The sequence below is a fragment of the Diadema antillarum genome, unplaced genomic scaffold, assembly GCF_040938485.1.
Source record: "Diadema antillarum isolate AM-2024a unplaced genomic scaffold, OU_Dant_1.0 scf00000028, whole genome shotgun sequence".
Lineage (NCBI taxonomy): Eukaryota > Metazoa > Echinodermata > Echinoidea > Diadematoida > Diadematidae > Diadema > Diadema antillarum.
In genome coordinates, this window is record NW_027270917.1 from 7,015,061 (window position 1) to 7,032,719 (window position 17,659).

A 17,659-nucleotide genomic window follows, 5' to 3' on the forward strand; every position below is an offset into this window, starting at 1 on the left:
TTATTATGTAGTGACCAATATATCATTTAAAAGGTGTTATTTTGTACTTTATGACAGAGACCGTACTTTAAAATCTTCAAAAATGGACTTATCGGTTTTTGCGAACAAACTCTTCATATATAGTGCATGTGTGTGTGTGTGTGTGTGTGTGTATGATTACGCAGAGTACTAGACAGTGAAACAATTTAGATAGAATGTTGAGTGACAGTTAGACACTCTAAAGAGTTATGGAAAACCTCCGATAAGAAGAATACAAACACGAGGTGTCAGGACTGTATACAAGGAGTTGTGGTGCTGGGATTAATGCTACTTTCCACCCTGTATATCCCACTACCAACACCACCACCCCATATCCCACCCCATTCCCCACCCCATACTCCACCTTTATATGTTTAGGGGAAATTCAGGGAGAGCACTTATGACCATGCCAATTAGAATCTGATGTCTGATTTCGGTGTCATGGTCGTATCTAAACATCTTTTTTTTCTCTCTCGCCAACTTTTTTCTCTCAAACTTTGTTTTCTCTCGAATTTTTTTCTCCAACCTTCATGAATGCACATACACTCTAACACACATACACATGCACACACACACACACACACACACACACACACACACACACACTTTACATATTTTGGCTCCATTCATGCAAAAAGTATTTTGATATATTCAAACCCCAGATTATTCTCTTCTTCTTCCAAGAATTTTCAAGGAACTTTTGGAGTATGTGCTAGGATAATGATGTTCTGTTTTCACTCCTCCTAATTCTTTTTATTATCCTTTATCTGTTTCTAATTGCTCTTATTTCTCTATTTGACCTCGTCTTAAACTTCTTCACTCTACCTGCCTTCCTTGTTCCTTTACAGAGGAAGATTATTCCACAATTTCGGAGCAATGCTCAATGCAATTCAAGTGATTTTATTTCCACATGAAGTAATACAAAGCAATATACATAACGCTCTCATGAGTACGTAATATTTTAAGGAACTTTGAATCACGTAAGCTTCAACAAAACATGGATACAATTATATTAATATCAAAGGAAGGAAAAGTCAGAGCATCTTAGAGTGTCGTCAAGGCTGTCCCGCTTTACATTGTAAACATTGTACCTCAATCTTCCTCTTTTCTTACTCATTTCCTCTCCCTTCCGAGAAAAATTGAAAATGATAGATTCCTCTCGATTTGTTTGTTTGGCTCACAAATCTGACTTGAACCAATATGAAAGTCGTCTTCCTCAATATCTACGTGTATATAGGCCCCTAGTATTGATTTCTAAAGGGCTTTTTACACTTGTAAATTTTTGCTTAGCCCCGGACCAACGGTGGGGCTAAGGGGGGGGGGGGGGGGGGGCCTTAGCCCCACCGTTGGTACGGGACTATCCTTAGCCCACTTTCTGTTTACACTCGTTTTTGCCAAAGTGGGCTAGCCCCACCGATAGTACGGTACTATCTGGCCCTGCAAAATAGCAGGGGTTAGCACCGCAATTGCGGTGCCAAGCAAGTGAGTGTAAACAGAACGAAAAAATAATCCTGGGCTAAGCGACGGAGACGAAGTCCGACCCTCACTGACCAATCAGAAACGAGGCAATCAAGTGCTGCCGGTGCGTGCGTGTACGTGTACAGTACACAGCGTAATTATGAATATTCATGTGGTTTGGAAAGTCCGGGGCTAAGAAATATGAGTGTAAAAAGGTCAGTTTTCTCCTTAGCCCCGGACAAGAGATAGTACGGGACTAATTGGCGAGTGTAAAAAGCTGAAAAAATTGGTACGGGACTAACGATAGTCCTGGGTCAGAGAAAGTCCGGGGTTAAGAAACGCAAGTGTAAAAAGCCCTTAAAGGTCAAGCAGTTTTGTTGGAGGGGTGGAGCGGAGCGTGTGTGTTGAACGCCTCACTGCACACGTATGTAAACACACATAAAGAACTGTGTGCACACTCACACACACACACCCCTACGACCTTCTATCGTGGAGCTACGGCCAGTGCCTACCACTACCCAGTGGTATCGTGTACGATATGTCCTGCATCCCGCAATGCTATTGCACTGTGATATGTCTCGCTGAGCAATTGCGCCATAAGTTCTCTGCGAGGCACGACATAGTTTGGGTGAGAGATTCAACTAATTTTGAAGTGAGTTAAACTTTCTTGAATAATGTTCAAAATGGCAACTTGACCGATGAAGTGTCTCAAAAAGCGCGTAATTCTTGCTCTTGACGTCTGATATCATGGGAATTACTCTCGATTGGTGAACGTTCGGCTAAAACTACCAGCATGACGGAGGAGATTTTGGATAACAACAACACCGCTCCGGTGCCGGTGGAAATCACCGCCCTGCAGGTGTACGAGCTCGCCGCAGACGCTGGGAAGGAGTGTCAGCGGCTAATGGAAGTGTACGGGGAGGAAAGCGCCAGCAGTGTAACTCTAAAGATTATTTCGATTCTGGAACATCTGGAATACCTCGTCAATGCCAAGGCTGATCTCGAGCAGAAAGTTGCGTACCTGAGCGAGGACCTGCTGGCTCACAAGACTGAAATTTCGAGAAAGAACGACCAAAATCTGCATTTGAAATTAGTGAGTATCGTACACAACTATGCCATGGCATCCGACTGTAAGCTAGCTTAGATGCTTGACATGCACAGTCACGTGATTGTCCAGTGCCGTCATTGATTGTATCGAATAGGAAACTGTCCCTCCTGTCCCTTCCAATAAGTTATTGCGCAATAATATATATATATATAGTTTTTTTATGGCGTCATAATGCTTCACGGTGGTATTAGTATCAAGTGTGTGCTTCAATCAAGAACATTTATACGGTATACAACAAGTTTGACATTATGACAGACAGAACAAATTTGTGCATCTGTTTCTAATGTAGAATTTGATAGTTTAAATTCATATATTAATACAATTCATACTTGGTTGTTTGATTAAGTTTTTAGCAGGGCCTACACCTTGTACTATTATTGTAGAAGTATGATTTTAGTACCGTACATATAGTGTCATACCATATTGCTCTCATTTTTAAGTGTGATGTTAATGAAACTTCTTCCACATTTCTTTGGTCAGTTTACTTAATTAATATTATATCTTGCAGCATGTATGACAGCAGCAATTATTTTCCTTAATTGGTAATATGAGAGAAAAAAAGCTGCCAAGTAAGACACCAATTACATGAGAATATCCAGTGGAATTGTTCCAAAGAAAAAAAAATCCACCTCCCCCCCCTCCAAAAAAAAAAATAAATAAATAAAAAAAGTAATAAACTTCGAAAGAATGAGAAAAATATTCCCTACAAAATGATGCAAAAATGACAAATATTGGGTAAGATATAAGAAAGATATGACATTTTGAAATTTCACATTTTTTGGAAAACATTTCTGTCTTTCATTTCAGTATTGAAATGACTGTGGTATAAAAAGAAAGTAAAACAAAGTGGCCCTAATGAAAGGTGGGTCCCACATTTTATTAGGATCTCTTTGTTTTTTTGAATACCTGTAAATATATCTCAGCCATTTCAAAACCAATTTTCATCAAACAAACTTGAATTTCTCTCAGAATTGATGCACTTTCATATTTCATTTAGATTTCTCATTATCTCATGAAAAAGTTGGAAACTTGAAGACCCATTTCCACCAAAACTATTTCATCCGTTTATGGATCATCCTGAGAATAAACACAATCTGAATTTTGTTCATTGTCTAAGGACTTTCAAAACATTTTTTTTTTCAACAGTGTCACGACATTCCATTAGTCTATAATTTTTTGTAATATAACATCCAGTAATGCCCTGTATTATTAGCATTCCCAAACTAAGCTGTAGGTTTTGTCTAGAGTTACATTGTACGAATTATATGTGAATTTACAACAAGGAAACATTGTCAAACTGAATATACACAGCTCCGTTTGACTTTCTCATGTTCCTCTTCCCAGAGCTGTGTGAGCCATTTTGTCCGATTTTGAAATTCAAATTTAGAAATATTAATTCTCATGCACTGGAAACTATTAAATTAATGTCTTCCTCTGTGAAGGCTGAAAGCAGAATTATTGTCATTTTGCCCTTTTCTAAGCTTGTTAAATTACCGGTAATTTCAGTACATATGAAGAAAGGATTTTTTTTTCTCTGAAGAAATAGAGATACAATGTAGGTATTGCAATTACATATTTTGCTGTTTTGTTTTGTAATTAAGTAGATTAATACAGATTGAGTACCTGGTAGCAATGTAAGATTTAGCAACTATGTATAATCAGAAGGAATGCACCAAGAGAGTAAAATCTTTTCGCTATGGATTCTGTAAATGCTGACATTTTCACATACAACGTGTACATTTATCACCACTGTTGGTACATTCAACTTTTTAATGAGTTGTTAATATCTCGCTTTTGTTGTCTTCTCATTATCGATATGACTGCAAAAAGAAGAAAAAAAAAAGCATGATTGCACAAACTTTCAGAAGAGAGTGTGAGGTCTCAACAAACTTATTTGTTAAAACATTGCTTGAAATGAGAAAAAAAGTACATGATACCAGTATTCTCTAAATTTGCAATGCTAGTGTGCTGGCATTAGCTGGTGGTTACAGGGCAAAGTTTTGTTTCTATTTGTCTCAATGTTTTGATTACTTAACAGTCAAACTGCAATTGAGAGCCTATTCGTGAAATTCAACATAATCAACACTACCCCGTAAGTTTTAGCATGATACAGTAACACAGATAAAAGTCAAACACCATAAAGTTTATCCTTACTCCACAGGAACTGCAGAATCTGGAAGATGAACACTTCGAAAACTTGGAGGAGTGGAAGGGACTGCTGGCGAAGGCTCGCAAGGAGAACTTGGCGCTCAAACAGCAGCTCAACATCAAAGAAGGGGAGGTTTCACAAGAAAAAGGTGGGTGTCCAGGACTTATCCAATTATTCTGTGATTGTCCCGTAAAGAGGAACTGTGCTCCATGTTCTAAGCACACTGTGGTTGAGGAGACATCGTTAGCAAAAGTTTCTTTACCTGTTGAGGATGAGTCCCAAGTATACTCGGGCAGGTGTCTATGGGAGATGCGTGTTGTAGCAAAATCAGTCAGTCCTCAACGGGTTAAAGATGGTGCAACCAGTGGGAGAGTACCAATGTTATGGCACCACTGCCTCATTTGCTAACTTTATATGAAATATCGAACAGTATATTAGATTTTGATGTTTGACAACTGTGTTATGAGAACTTTAACTTGTTTCATGGTTTGATAAGCTTTTGCTGTTTTTGTTTCATGCCTTTAAGAATAAACTAATTTTTGCCAATTTTATTGTGTCATTATATAATCAGAAAAACCTAAACACAATAAATGCTCAATTAACGCTCAGTTAATATAAGCCTTCTATTGCCTTGTTGGTTTTTGTTCTGTTAGGTTTTTGTCTGTCTGGGATATTAATGAGCTCTCACAAGATTCTCAATGAACGAGAAGTTTTTGTCTGAAAGTTAAGGAAACCCTCTACAGTGTTGCTTATACACGTCTATATGAATGTATGGAGGGTAACCTACTACAGCACACAGTAAAGAAAACATGGGATGTTGGTAATCATGCTCATTTTGATTCATTTTTTTTTAATCATCGGGTGAACAGCTCATGAGCAGGAGGCTCTCAAAGTGCTGATGAAGCTCAAAGAGACGGTGGACAAGCAACGGGACGAGATTCGGGCAAAGGACAGCGAACTCCGGGCCAAGAATCTCGACGTTGAAGCGGTAAGGGGAGTGTGAGAGGGACAGCATGATGTACAGTACAAGTTATAGTCATGATGGATCTTCAAATTGGCAATAAAACAACCTGGATTTTTATCTCACATTTGGGACTCTCATCCGAACTTGCCACTTAGTTACCCTGACTCTTGGTAAAACAACCTACTTCCAAAGAGCATTTTTTTGCCCGTTCAGTTAAAAATGTTTCACCCTTTTTTTGCCAGTGTAAATGCTCACTCATCTTTTACCAGTGAAAAATTCCAGCTTTTGATCATGTCATGTGACTCTACCACTTGCAAGCATAAATATTATTACAAGCATCTATATTAAATGGGTTAGTCAAATACTGGTTAATGATTGGTTAAACAGAGTCACGTGATGGAGGTACATTCGTTATGTTCTCCCATGGGCGAACATTCTTGGTAATGTTCTCCCATGGGAAAACATTTCCACGTAACAAATGACAGAATGCCTACGCGTAGGATCGCACGCACAGTGAATTTGGCTCTGCGCGAGCGAGTTATATGTAGTGCGTAGTGCGCGCTAGCTGCACATGCACGCTTTGCTGGTACATGGTGGCCGTGGCTGCAAAGTTCGTAGGAGCCTACAGATCTCTACGATCTTTGGTGGTTGACGTTGACGTTGGTATTTGACTAACCCATATAATATAACAGATGATGACTTTTGTTGTCGGGAACATGTACCAAACGTTCCCCCCTCAGGGTTTGAAATGCTATTTCGGGAGGCTATAAGTCCCTCGACTTCGTCTCGGGACTTATAACCTCCCTCAATAGCATTTCAAACCCTTCGGGTGGAACATTCGGTATGTTCCCTCCCCCGCCAGTCATCATCTGTATAATGTCCTGCACCTTTCAAGGATACTGCATATATCCTTCTACAAGGAGCAGGGCAATACTACTACATACAACAATAACAAGTTTTGAGGGATGCATATACTTTAACATGCATTTCTGGTACTGGTATTAATAGTGGATCAAAAGAGTCTTCGTTTTGGTTTTACAGGGAATAGGGCAATAGCACTACATGTACTTACAGCAACAGGAACTTTAGAGGGGTGTAAACTTCAACTGTCTGCATTTCTAGTAGCGGTAATAGTGGATCAAAAGACCCTTGTGGTTTTACAAGGAGTAGGGCTAAGTACTAACTGCAACAACAACAAAAAGTTTTTAGGGGTGCAAACTTCAAGTGCTTTTCTGGTAACCTATGTAAACAGTGGATCAAAAAATCTGGTTTGGGGCTCTGTTTTATTTTTCATATAGATATATGTGTACAGGGCTATTGGTATTGCAACTTTGCATTAAAAAAAAAGAAAGAAAGCATAGTTGCTGTCAATCATTTTGTAGACATGTCCTCATTATCAGAAGTGCCCATTCCAAGAAATGTGTGTCGGTTAAAGAAACAAAGTAGGAGAAGATGTATTGCCTGATATCAGAGTTTGATGTGTGTTTTATAATGTACTGCACTGTACATTCAACTGTACATTGTATGTGACATTAGTGTCCATTTTTTTGTTTGTTTGTTTGTTTGTTTTGGGGGGTTTTGTTTTTTTTTTGTTTTTTGGGGGGGTTTTTCTTCTTTTTTTTTTTTTTTTTTTTTTTTTTTGGGGGGGGGGGGGGTCTTTACCTCAGTGTAGTCCCAAGTGCCTTATAAATCTTAAGTGATGCAGATTCAAAAATGCATACTCTGTTAACCTGTAACCTGCAATATCAGTGGTATTCATAATCGAGAAAATTTTCTTTTGTATGTCATGAGTGACTTGATTGAATTTAAAGGTCCACAATGTATGGTTTGTATAATAAAGAATAGGCAACGCTTAACACTGGCGCTGGTCCGCCGGTCCCAGACCGATAAAAATCACTGTCAAGCCAGCAACTTTCCAGGAACTGCCAAATTTACTGGTCAGACATGACTGGTAAAGAAAAAAATGGCATTGCGGTTGAAAGAAAAGAACAGGACTAATCAATTTTTGGTTGGGACCAGTAAATGTGAAAAAACTTAGCGTATACTGGTTTGACAGGGACAAGTCGGACCGGTAAAAAGATGGGTTAGTGTGCAGCCCTGGAATAAGTTATTCTTTTCCTCACCTGGTTTATTTTTCTGCAAGTAAGACAATGAAAGAGTGATCAAACTTCCATGTTATCATTAGTCTGTGAAAAAAAAAGAAAAAACTTTACCCTGTATGTTTATTAATATTTATTATTAACCCTGCCCACCGGGTTTTTTGAGGGACTTGAAACCACCGAGGAGGGGGCCTTTTTGCCCCCCCCCCCCCCCCCCCTTCAGATCTCAGTCGTGGATCGCTCTAAGGTAGAGGCCAATGTAATCTACAAGACTGTATAGTTATATTTTTCAAATTTTAATGTATGTATTTTATATTGATTTATGCTAATTTATGCAAAAATAATTTTTTGCCTATAAATCAAAAAATAAAGCTCCGAGACTTCTAATTTTTGGTAAACATATTCTTTTAATATCCTCAACAATAATATTGAAGCAAAAATTCGTCCTCATAATTATTTCTTATGTATTTTACTGTTTATTAAATTTCTTATCTATTTCGTTGTTTTTTTACCTTTTGTTTTTGTGGGGTTTTTTTCGTCAAAACTTGTCGCAGAAACTTTTTAAAGCATAATCAGGCTAAAATAAATCATTATCAGCCATTAAAAGTTGAAATATTTCTTTTTATATGAATTAATTGCAAAAACACAATTTACATTGGATTTGTACACAAAATCATGTTTTTGAGCAATTTTTGGGTCGACGAAGTTTTTTCAAAGGGGCGTGGCTTCGAAACGGTATGCCCGGGAGCGACAAATTTGGTCTCAAAAGTTGCACGACACTTGAAAGAAAAAAGTCATAAAATGTCACGGCGAGAGCATCACGCATTGCGGAATAATCACGCGAATAATCATGCGAAACGGGGGGGGGGGGGGGCATTTTGCCCCCCACCCCACCCCCGGTGGGAATAGGGTTAAACCTTGAGACAAAGGCTTATACTACATAATGTAGATCAATATTCCTGTATGCTGAGATTTAATTGATAACCCCCTCAAAATTTATATTTTGACGTACAATTGACATCCATTCAGTTTGTGTGCCTTTTGTTGGTGACAGTTTTACAATTGTAGAAGCACCAAAGTTGTAAAACACATCTTAGTGCATTTCAGCTCTAGACGTACAACTTCATTTTCAGTCATACACCGGTGATGCTCCCTCAGTACACTGTACTTGTATACAGTAAGCTTCATTTCGATGTTCTTGTATGATATTGCAGGGGCAGAGCCAGGAATTCTGTACAGGGGGGGGGGGGGCAACTAATATTTCTGGTGTCACTTCCAGGTTTCATTTCATTTTTTCTTTTTATTTCTTTTGTTTTTAACGATAAATAAAGGGGGGCGTGCGCCTCTTGCGCCCCCCTCTGGATCTGCCACTGATATTGTACTGTATCACCCCAAACTATCAAAGTTTGTTTGGTGGTGGACCTCAATCTTGCAGACATTTACAGAATGCCATTAACACAGCAGAGTAATCAGTTTACAAAAATAACCATGCATTGGAGTGTTCCAGAATGCCGACACATGTACAATACTGATAAGATATAAGTGGGTCGTTCTCTGAACGAGAGAATGCCGCCGCGCCGAGTATCACGTCACGATTAACAGCGGTATTGATTTGGACATCATCGTTGTGTTTGCATTTTTCTGATATCAGCATCACTGGTTCTGCAAGGAGGATGAATCGGTGTAGGAATGGGGGAACCAACCATGGAATAGATCCATGAACCAGCCATGCTACCTCTCCAAGCAGATGTTGAGTTTATGCATTAAACTTTGTCTCACAGTATTATTACTGTATAAAAGTGACTTGCATGTCTACAATGAGACCTGTACAGTTGGCTTTTGGACCCACATTGTGGGCTCGTTAGTGGGTGAGGGCTCAAGGTTGACGAAGGTCCATGTATAAAGGGGTGAAATACCGTACCATCTGGTGAACTCCCACTGTGCTTAAAAGGCACAAACAGATCTTGAGGGATGTACGGTATGTAAGATTGGTGTCAGGGATTGAGGCTTAGGATCACGAAGACAAGAAAAAAATTACTATTTAAAGGGATCGTATAGTTTTGCTTGAGATCTAACGTCAGGTTTATAACATATTTTTTTTGAAATAATGAGAAACCTCTTATGAAATATGAAAGAGCATGTAATTTCAAGAAAGATTCAATGTTTATTTGATGAAAATTAGTCTTGAAATGGAGTTATCAAAAAAAGCGATTCTATTAATATTAGCAGGCAACAACTTTTATTAGGATCTCTTTGTTTTACTTTGTGTTGAGATATCTCAGTCATTTCAAAACTATTTTCATCAAATAAACTTTTGATTCCCCTTAGAATTGTACATGCTCTTTAATACTTCACAGAGTGGTTTCTAAATATCTTTCAAAATGTTACAAGCTGAATCCTCACCTCAACCAATACTGTACAGTCCCTTTTGTGTGGTTTGAGACTTACAATGTAGGTGTGTGATTTCATTCATATGGCATGGATATGATGAGGATTATAATTTGCCAAAAAATTGGTTATACAACCATGTTCACAACATTTGCAACAGTGCAAAGTGTATAAATGGATTAAATGACAATAGATTTGTTTCAAGCAGATACAAGTTTACTGTAACTTCAGGTGTACAGGCTGGTTGGGCTTACATGTATGAGGTCATCGGGATTTGGTCATGAATACAACAAAATTTGATATCTTGACTATAATCAACCTGCACACACACAAACACACACACCATCAAAAATTCATTGTACAAATGTACTGTAAATGACGATTCTTTGTGGCCATGGCCCTGTCATTTCATCACATTGTTTTGCATTGTCATCAAATGCCCTCTTCCCAAATTGTCTTCCGTTCGGCTTCATATCACCACATCATCGTGTCAGTGATCCTTTTGCTTTGTCACTCAACGTAGGACACTGACGTACATCCTGGAAACTACCACTGGAACGAGGACCAAAAAAAAAAAAAAAATGGCAGGAGACAAAAAAAGAAAAGATAACAGCGTTTGAGAGCACTCAGTAACTTCCTCTTCAAGTGAAATGTTGGCAAATGGTTTTACCCGTAGGCAAATTTGTGTGTCGGTGGAACCTATGTTTGGCAGTCTGCGTAAGTGGAGCGTTCTATTCACTTCCCCTCTGTCTGTCTGTCTGTCTGTCTGTCTGTCTGTCTGTCTGTCTGTCTGTCTGTCTGTCTGTCTGTCTGTCTTTCTCACTTTCTCATTCTCTTCCAGGAATGTACACGTTATGCTTACCTATAAATATTTCTGACTTATCTCCACAAAATGACAAAATTAGTCTCGTTGAACATCTGAATTATGATTGGTCATTATTTCATTTGTCAGATAATAAGCTGTCCAAGAATATTAACTATTTCCCACTCTATTTTCAATTAATCTACCACACTGTGGTAGGAAAGTTTACCACAAGACCAGGCCAGTTTTACAGAATATCAGCTTTATGAAGTTTTCATGTGTACGCTACAGGAGGTTAGGTGTTCAGACACAACACAGATATTTGCAGGTCATTTCAAAATCCAAATCCAATGCACTCCATACAAATGGAAACATTTAGATTTTTAAACATTCTCAGACTTTGAACTTGAGATACAAAGTACAACACATGAAGGCATGATATCAAAGTTTGTAGATTTTTTGTGCTGATATCATGGACTGACGTCTTTGTTTTCAGACACATTACTCTCGTTTTACAGTTTCTCAGCTAGAATGTGTGTATGACTTTTTTTTGGGGGGGGGGGTGGGGGGTAAGGTTTTAGTGGGTCACACTTCATTACCCTTGCAAGTCTCTGCAGTGATATTCATTGTATAATATTATATTTAAAGAAGAACAGGAGAAATATTCAGACAGATTAGTTTAGGAATATGCCAGACAGTGTCTGGTGTAATCTATACACTATTGTGTAGTATCCATACTTTGTAATGTAAACATGAAGGTCTCTAATTTTTCTTGTATGTAGGTTGTTAGCATACAATCTCGACACACTATTTCATAAATGCCAGTAATTCAGACAGAGACAAGAACATACTATAGACTACAGCATGTAAAATATCCAGCCAGCACACTTGATAATCACATGTTGTGAAATAGGTGGTACTGGTACTGTAGTCTACAGAGAAACAGAGACAAATTGGACATATTAAAGTCTGCAGGAATACATTGGGTCTGCATTGTCAAGACTACTCCCAGTCACATGAGCCGCTGCTTCTGAAGTGCCTATTATTGATCAGCAAACATCTGGCAGGTTTCGAGTGCCATGCTGCTATTTGATGAGACAGATTGGCAGGGGTATCAACTTTCTCTGTTCAGCATTCAGCTGTCACGATGTTGTCAAAAATGAAGTTCATACCCAGCACATTATTTGATAATTTTGTTACTAAAATAATTAGGGGGTACCGGAGGGTGTCTTGAAGATAGACTACCTGACAATTATGCTCCTATAGGCCACAGAGAGAAAACATTTCTGAATGATGGCTTTAACACAAAGATAATTGCTTTGAAAATGTACAATGCAGGACACTGACCTTTCATATGCGTATACCCTCTTTTATATGTGCACAATGGTGTACATTGTATGTGGAATCCGTAGGGCTTTGAAATTTGCAAAAGTGCCATCACATGGTAAGACATCTAGGATGTTTAATACATATAGTCACTTTGTGCTTGGTGAACATTACTCTGCATCTGAACTAATGACTATCTGTAGAGACATACTTCATTACATTCATGGACAGACAATTTGGTCTTTAACTTACAGTATGTAGGTGATATCTTTTTAATCTTGTATTCTGAAGAGTGTACCTTTTTTTTTCCATGTGAAGGGGGGAGGGAATACAACATACAGTACATATCTGTGTTTCATGGTAGTATTCACCCCTCCTGGATAAGAATTCACAATAAACTGAAATAATTTGGAGATGTATACTAGAAAGAGAACAGTGAAAGATACATGTATGTACATTAGATTCTGGCATGAATAAGAAAGTCATCACACAGAGACTCCAACCCCAAGCACCTTCTGATCTGGAGATTCTCCCGCCCGAAACCCCTAGCAAACGGGAGACTCCAAGTTGATGTGTGCGAAGCGTGAAGTTCCTAGGGTTCTAGATGCTCTCTGGTGCCATCTAAGGCTTATTTTTTTCAACACACAATTGCAATAAGTAAGAAATCCTTTCCAACGAAAGACACAGAGCCAGGGCGGGAGGAATTAAATCTCAAAGGGGAGAACGGGAGATTTTGCAAAAATGGGTTTTCGGCGGGAGATCTCCCGTCGAAAACGGGAGAGTTGGAGTCTCTGATCACATGTTTTATAGATAAAGTGGCATCAGTCACATTCATATTCATGTGAAAATTTGACAAACGGATATCATCTTTGTTTTTCTAATCTAGTATTTTGGCTTTCACATAAAGCTGTGCCTTACTGAATTTAAGAGGATAAACTTTTTATATATGAATTTGAATTATTCTTTGAATTAGATTACATATAATGACTTTATAAAGGGGATACTAATATTTATTGGAAAGTATCAACATTTAGATGTTGGCATAGTTGTGTAGGATTTCTTTCATTATTATGATGCCCTCACTTTTTTGTTTATTCACATTAAGGCTTTACTCTTTGCATCATTGTCAACTTTAACATAGAATGAATTTCCCCCAAAACAGAGTTTTTAAGTAGCATACACAGTCTGCTTCCCATCAAAAATTAAGAAGATGTGTCATGTCTCCTGAATAGATCGTTCACAGTTCTATACTGCGAGCCATTGTATCTCCTGTGGTGTCAAGAGCCTTCTAAAGTGATGAGTCCATGGGTGTCATTGGCCGCCATAGATAACGTGTCAGATGAGATCTGCACATGTATATGTAGTTCAAATGTACCCAGCAGGTCCATCAGAAAAGGTCACCCTGTTGGACAAAATATCAACAGACTTAAAGGGACTGTACAGTACTGGTTGAGGTGAGGATTCAGGTTAATACCATTCCTAAGTGAGATAATGAGAAACCTCTTATGAAACATGAAAGAGCGTGTAATTTTAAGAAGGATCCAACGTTTATTTGATGAAAATTGGTTTTCAAATGGCTGAGATATTCAAAAAAGTGATAATAATAAAAGGCGACAGGCCACGCCTTTTATTAGGATCTCTTTGTTTCACCTTGTTTTTAGATATCTCAGCCATTCCAAGACCAATTTTCATCAAATAAACTTTTGATACCCCTTAGAATGGCATGCTCTTTGACATCTCATAGAGTGGTTTCTGAATCTCGCAGAACGTTAAAAGCTAAATCCTCACCGCAATCAGAACTGTACACCCCCTTTAAAGGCAGCAGTCAGATCTTTAGATGTGAACCTATACATGTATCAGACCTCTTGTTGTTGCTTGATGACATCACTCCTTTGGGGGAAAAAAGCATCTTTAATACATCTCTCATTAAAAAGGTTTCTCTTCATCATTTCTTAGAGAGACATTGTAAAACATGCAAGGGTGGTACAGTCTTGTGCTGACCAAGACAGACTGGAAAAATTCTGAGTTAAGCAAACATGATCCAAATCATCATGTTATGATTTGAAAATGTTCCCTGTAGAACTGCAGACAAATTTTGCTCTGCGTGGCGATTTTCCAGCTCTAAACCAAGGAGCACCAAATCCACTAATTTTCCACTAGCACTCATAAAACAAGGGGAATAAAGACTCTACCGGTCTAAAATCTGTCTATAAAGTGGACCAGCGTGAGCCATATCACTCGTTTAGTGCCAAAGATGCTAAAATGTATCTGGAAACAGATTATTTATATAAAAGTATGCAAAATAAAGTAGCCATACAAGCCTGTTGAAAACTAGTCGAGTTTGGTTTAAATAATGAGGGCGGACCCCTCTACAAAGTACACCTCATTTAGAGGCTTGAAAATTTAGAGGGACTACTAGTACATTTGTTTCAGCATACAAGCTTGTAGATTCAGAAAAAAAAATGTTTTTTTTTTCAGTAGTAAAATCATAGTCCTTCTTTGAGGATTGCTTTGGAAGCCGAGTTTGAGCAGAAAAACAAAACAAACAATACAAAACTTGCATACTTCCAGACTGGAGTGAAATGAGTTGGTTTACTGTAATACAGTGTAGATATGAAACACAAAAGACTCTGAATCTTTTGTGTATTTTGTTGGGTTTTTTAATCTTTATTTTTAACTATGGAGAATTGTTTACAGGTGTGAGACCAACCCTGCTCTGTCTACCAGCAACTTATCCATTCAAATCTTAATTCAAATTTTCAGAACTTGTTGGAAATAAGTTGGTTCACTTTAAGACATAAAACACAAGAGACACTGAATATTTTGTGTATCTATTCTCAGCAGTGGAGAATCAGTTTTACTGGTGCCAGACCTACCATGTTCTCTCTACCAGCAACTTCTCCATTCTAATCTGAAGGAGGACCCTACCATCAGTGTGATCATCACTCAGCTGATGTTGGCGTTGTGTTTTTTGCCTGTCAAACATCAGCAGAGACAGTATTGGAGAATGAAAATGAAAGTGCTTTTCGAATGTGAAAGGGGACCCAGAAATAATGTTGGTGATCATGATAATACTATATATAACTGGATTTCTTTTCAGTGCAGTATTATCTTTGAGGCAATTCATTTTTTATGATGATTTTTTTTTCCAGAAAAAAGAAAGTTTGAAGCTGTCATCAATCTTTGGGCCCAGATGGCAAATGCTTGCTTACATTTTTTTTCTTAGTGATGTTCATAATACTAGTGAATAAGTACTCATCAGATATTAGGGGTAGGGTCTATAATTCATTTTGACACAAACTTCTCATTCTTTTAATGGATTGATATCTCTGGAGGTTTAAACCTGTTTTATATAGGATGGGCTGATTTTGCTGCAACACGCATTCTCCATAGACACTTACTTGAGTATACTCAGGACTTGTCCTCAATGGGTTAATACCCTTCAGTGGTTCAAAAGAAAAAGAAACATGATAATCATTATTGTTATTATTGATAATAGAAATAGTGCATATGAGTGTATCTGTTCCTCTTGCATTCACATCATTCTATGATGTGAAATACTGATTCCACAGTTAGAAGACAGTATAGAATGGGTAGCGAGAATCCTGCGATCTCATTGGTCGAGAGCTGTGTGTTAATTTTGTACTGGCCACACGCTGAGTCACAGTGGTAAACATGTTATCACGCACTTGTAGCAAGAGTACGCGCACTTGTAACAAAGGTTCGCGCACTAAGCAAGCGTTCGCGCACTCAGTACGAGACGCCCATTGGCCAAAACAACTATGCATCAGTTTTTACTGGATGCATGGTTCTGAAGAAAAACCATGCATCCAGTAAAAACTGACGCATGGTTTTCGGGCTCTCATCTATTGCAAGCCAAAAGGAAATGCATCCAATAAATTTGTCATCGCGTAACACGATAGAAAAATGGGTTTTTGGCAAGAAAATGACCCATTCTATAAAACAGATGACACACATGCCTTTTCGTGCTTCCGTCAGAATACATTTGTATGGTGTGCATGCGGTAACTATGGAATTTAGCCTAAGCCGAGTTAAGCATTCCATAGTTACCTTATGCACACAATTCCGACTGATGCACTCAGACCTGTGCATCATTTGTATACTGTTCCTACAAATTTGTATACAATGAAACAAAGATTGAGCAATCCTGCAGTCTGTAGAAGGAATTAGCTCACTTTATGTGAGCTACAGTACAAGAGTTGTGAATTTGAGGGTTTTTTTTAAGGAAACATGACAATGATGATATACTTAAAAGGATAACATTGCAGGCTGTCATGGCTTTTATTTGTCGATCTTAATCACTTCCTTTTGGGTTGTGTTGCATGATGTTACTGACATAAATACCTCATTTCTGTCGTAGGGAGTGCCAGATAGAAAGTGTCATTAATCCTTTCCTGTAAGGCATAAATTTGCATTTTGTAGTGTTTTACTTTGGATTTATCCTCTTTCTGGCATGAGCATCCTAATGAACCTGTCCAGAAATGTCTATAAATAATATCACTGAATTAATGCTTCAGGTTTTCTGTACTGTGGCACTACCTTGTACATGTACTGGAAACAGAAATGTAATATTGGCAACATGTACATGTAATGTATTTTTTTTTTTTAAGTGAATCAGGATGAGGTCACCCATTTTCAGTTTCAATCTGATATTCTGTATCATTACTGTAGTTTACATAAAAACGTGGAGCACACTAACTTCACAAACACAGTATGGTGTGTGTAGAATTATAGTCACACACACTATGGATGGTCAGTGTGTCTTGTAAAGATATACACGTACATGTACATGTACAGACTATAGGGGTTAGGGTTAAAGGGACTGAACAGTACTGGTTGAGGTAGGGATTCATGTTTTTAACATTCCTATTAGGAAAGTGAGATAATGAAAAGCCTCTTATGAAATATGGAAGAGCATGTGATTTTAAGAAGGATTTAACATTTATTTGATGAAAATTGGTTTTCAAATGGCTGAGATATCCCAAAAAGTGCTAATAATAAAAGGCGACATGTCCCAACTTTATTAGTATCTCTTTGTTTCACCTTGTTTTTGGATATCTCAGTCATTTCAAAACCGATTTTCATCGAATAAACTTTTAATACCCTTTAGAACTGCATGCTCTTTGACATCTCATAGAGTGGTTTCTGAATATCTCACAAAACATTAAAAGCTAAATCTTCACCTTGACCAGAACTGTACACCCCCTTTAAGGTTTGGGTTAGAAGACATTACATGTGCACAAACTGCCGTACTTTTGTCTGCATGTGCTCATCATGAACATCTGTGTGAAGTATTGTATGCGGTACCATGGTTATGGGACATTAT

General features: G+C 38.1%; 1 protein-coding gene across 1 annotated transcript in view; it reads left to right on the plus strand.

Annotated features, from left to right (window-relative positions):
- The first annotated feature begins 2,082 nt into the window (after positions 1 to 2,082).
- LOC139736338 (RILP-like protein 1) overlaps positions 2,083 to 17,659 on the plus strand; it is a 33,887-nt gene continuing 18,310 nt past the window's right edge. Inside the window, exons 1-3 of the mRNA XM_071647097.1 lie at positions 2,083 to 2,569; positions 4,746 to 4,881; positions 5,603 to 5,721. Of these exons, the coding sequence (XP_071503198.1) occupies positions 2,270 to 2,569; positions 4,746 to 4,881; positions 5,603 to 5,721 (555 nt within the window). The 5' untranslated portion in view covers positions 2,083 to 2,269. The remainder of the gene's footprint in view (positions 2,570 to 4,745; positions 4,882 to 5,602; positions 5,722 to 17,659) is intronic.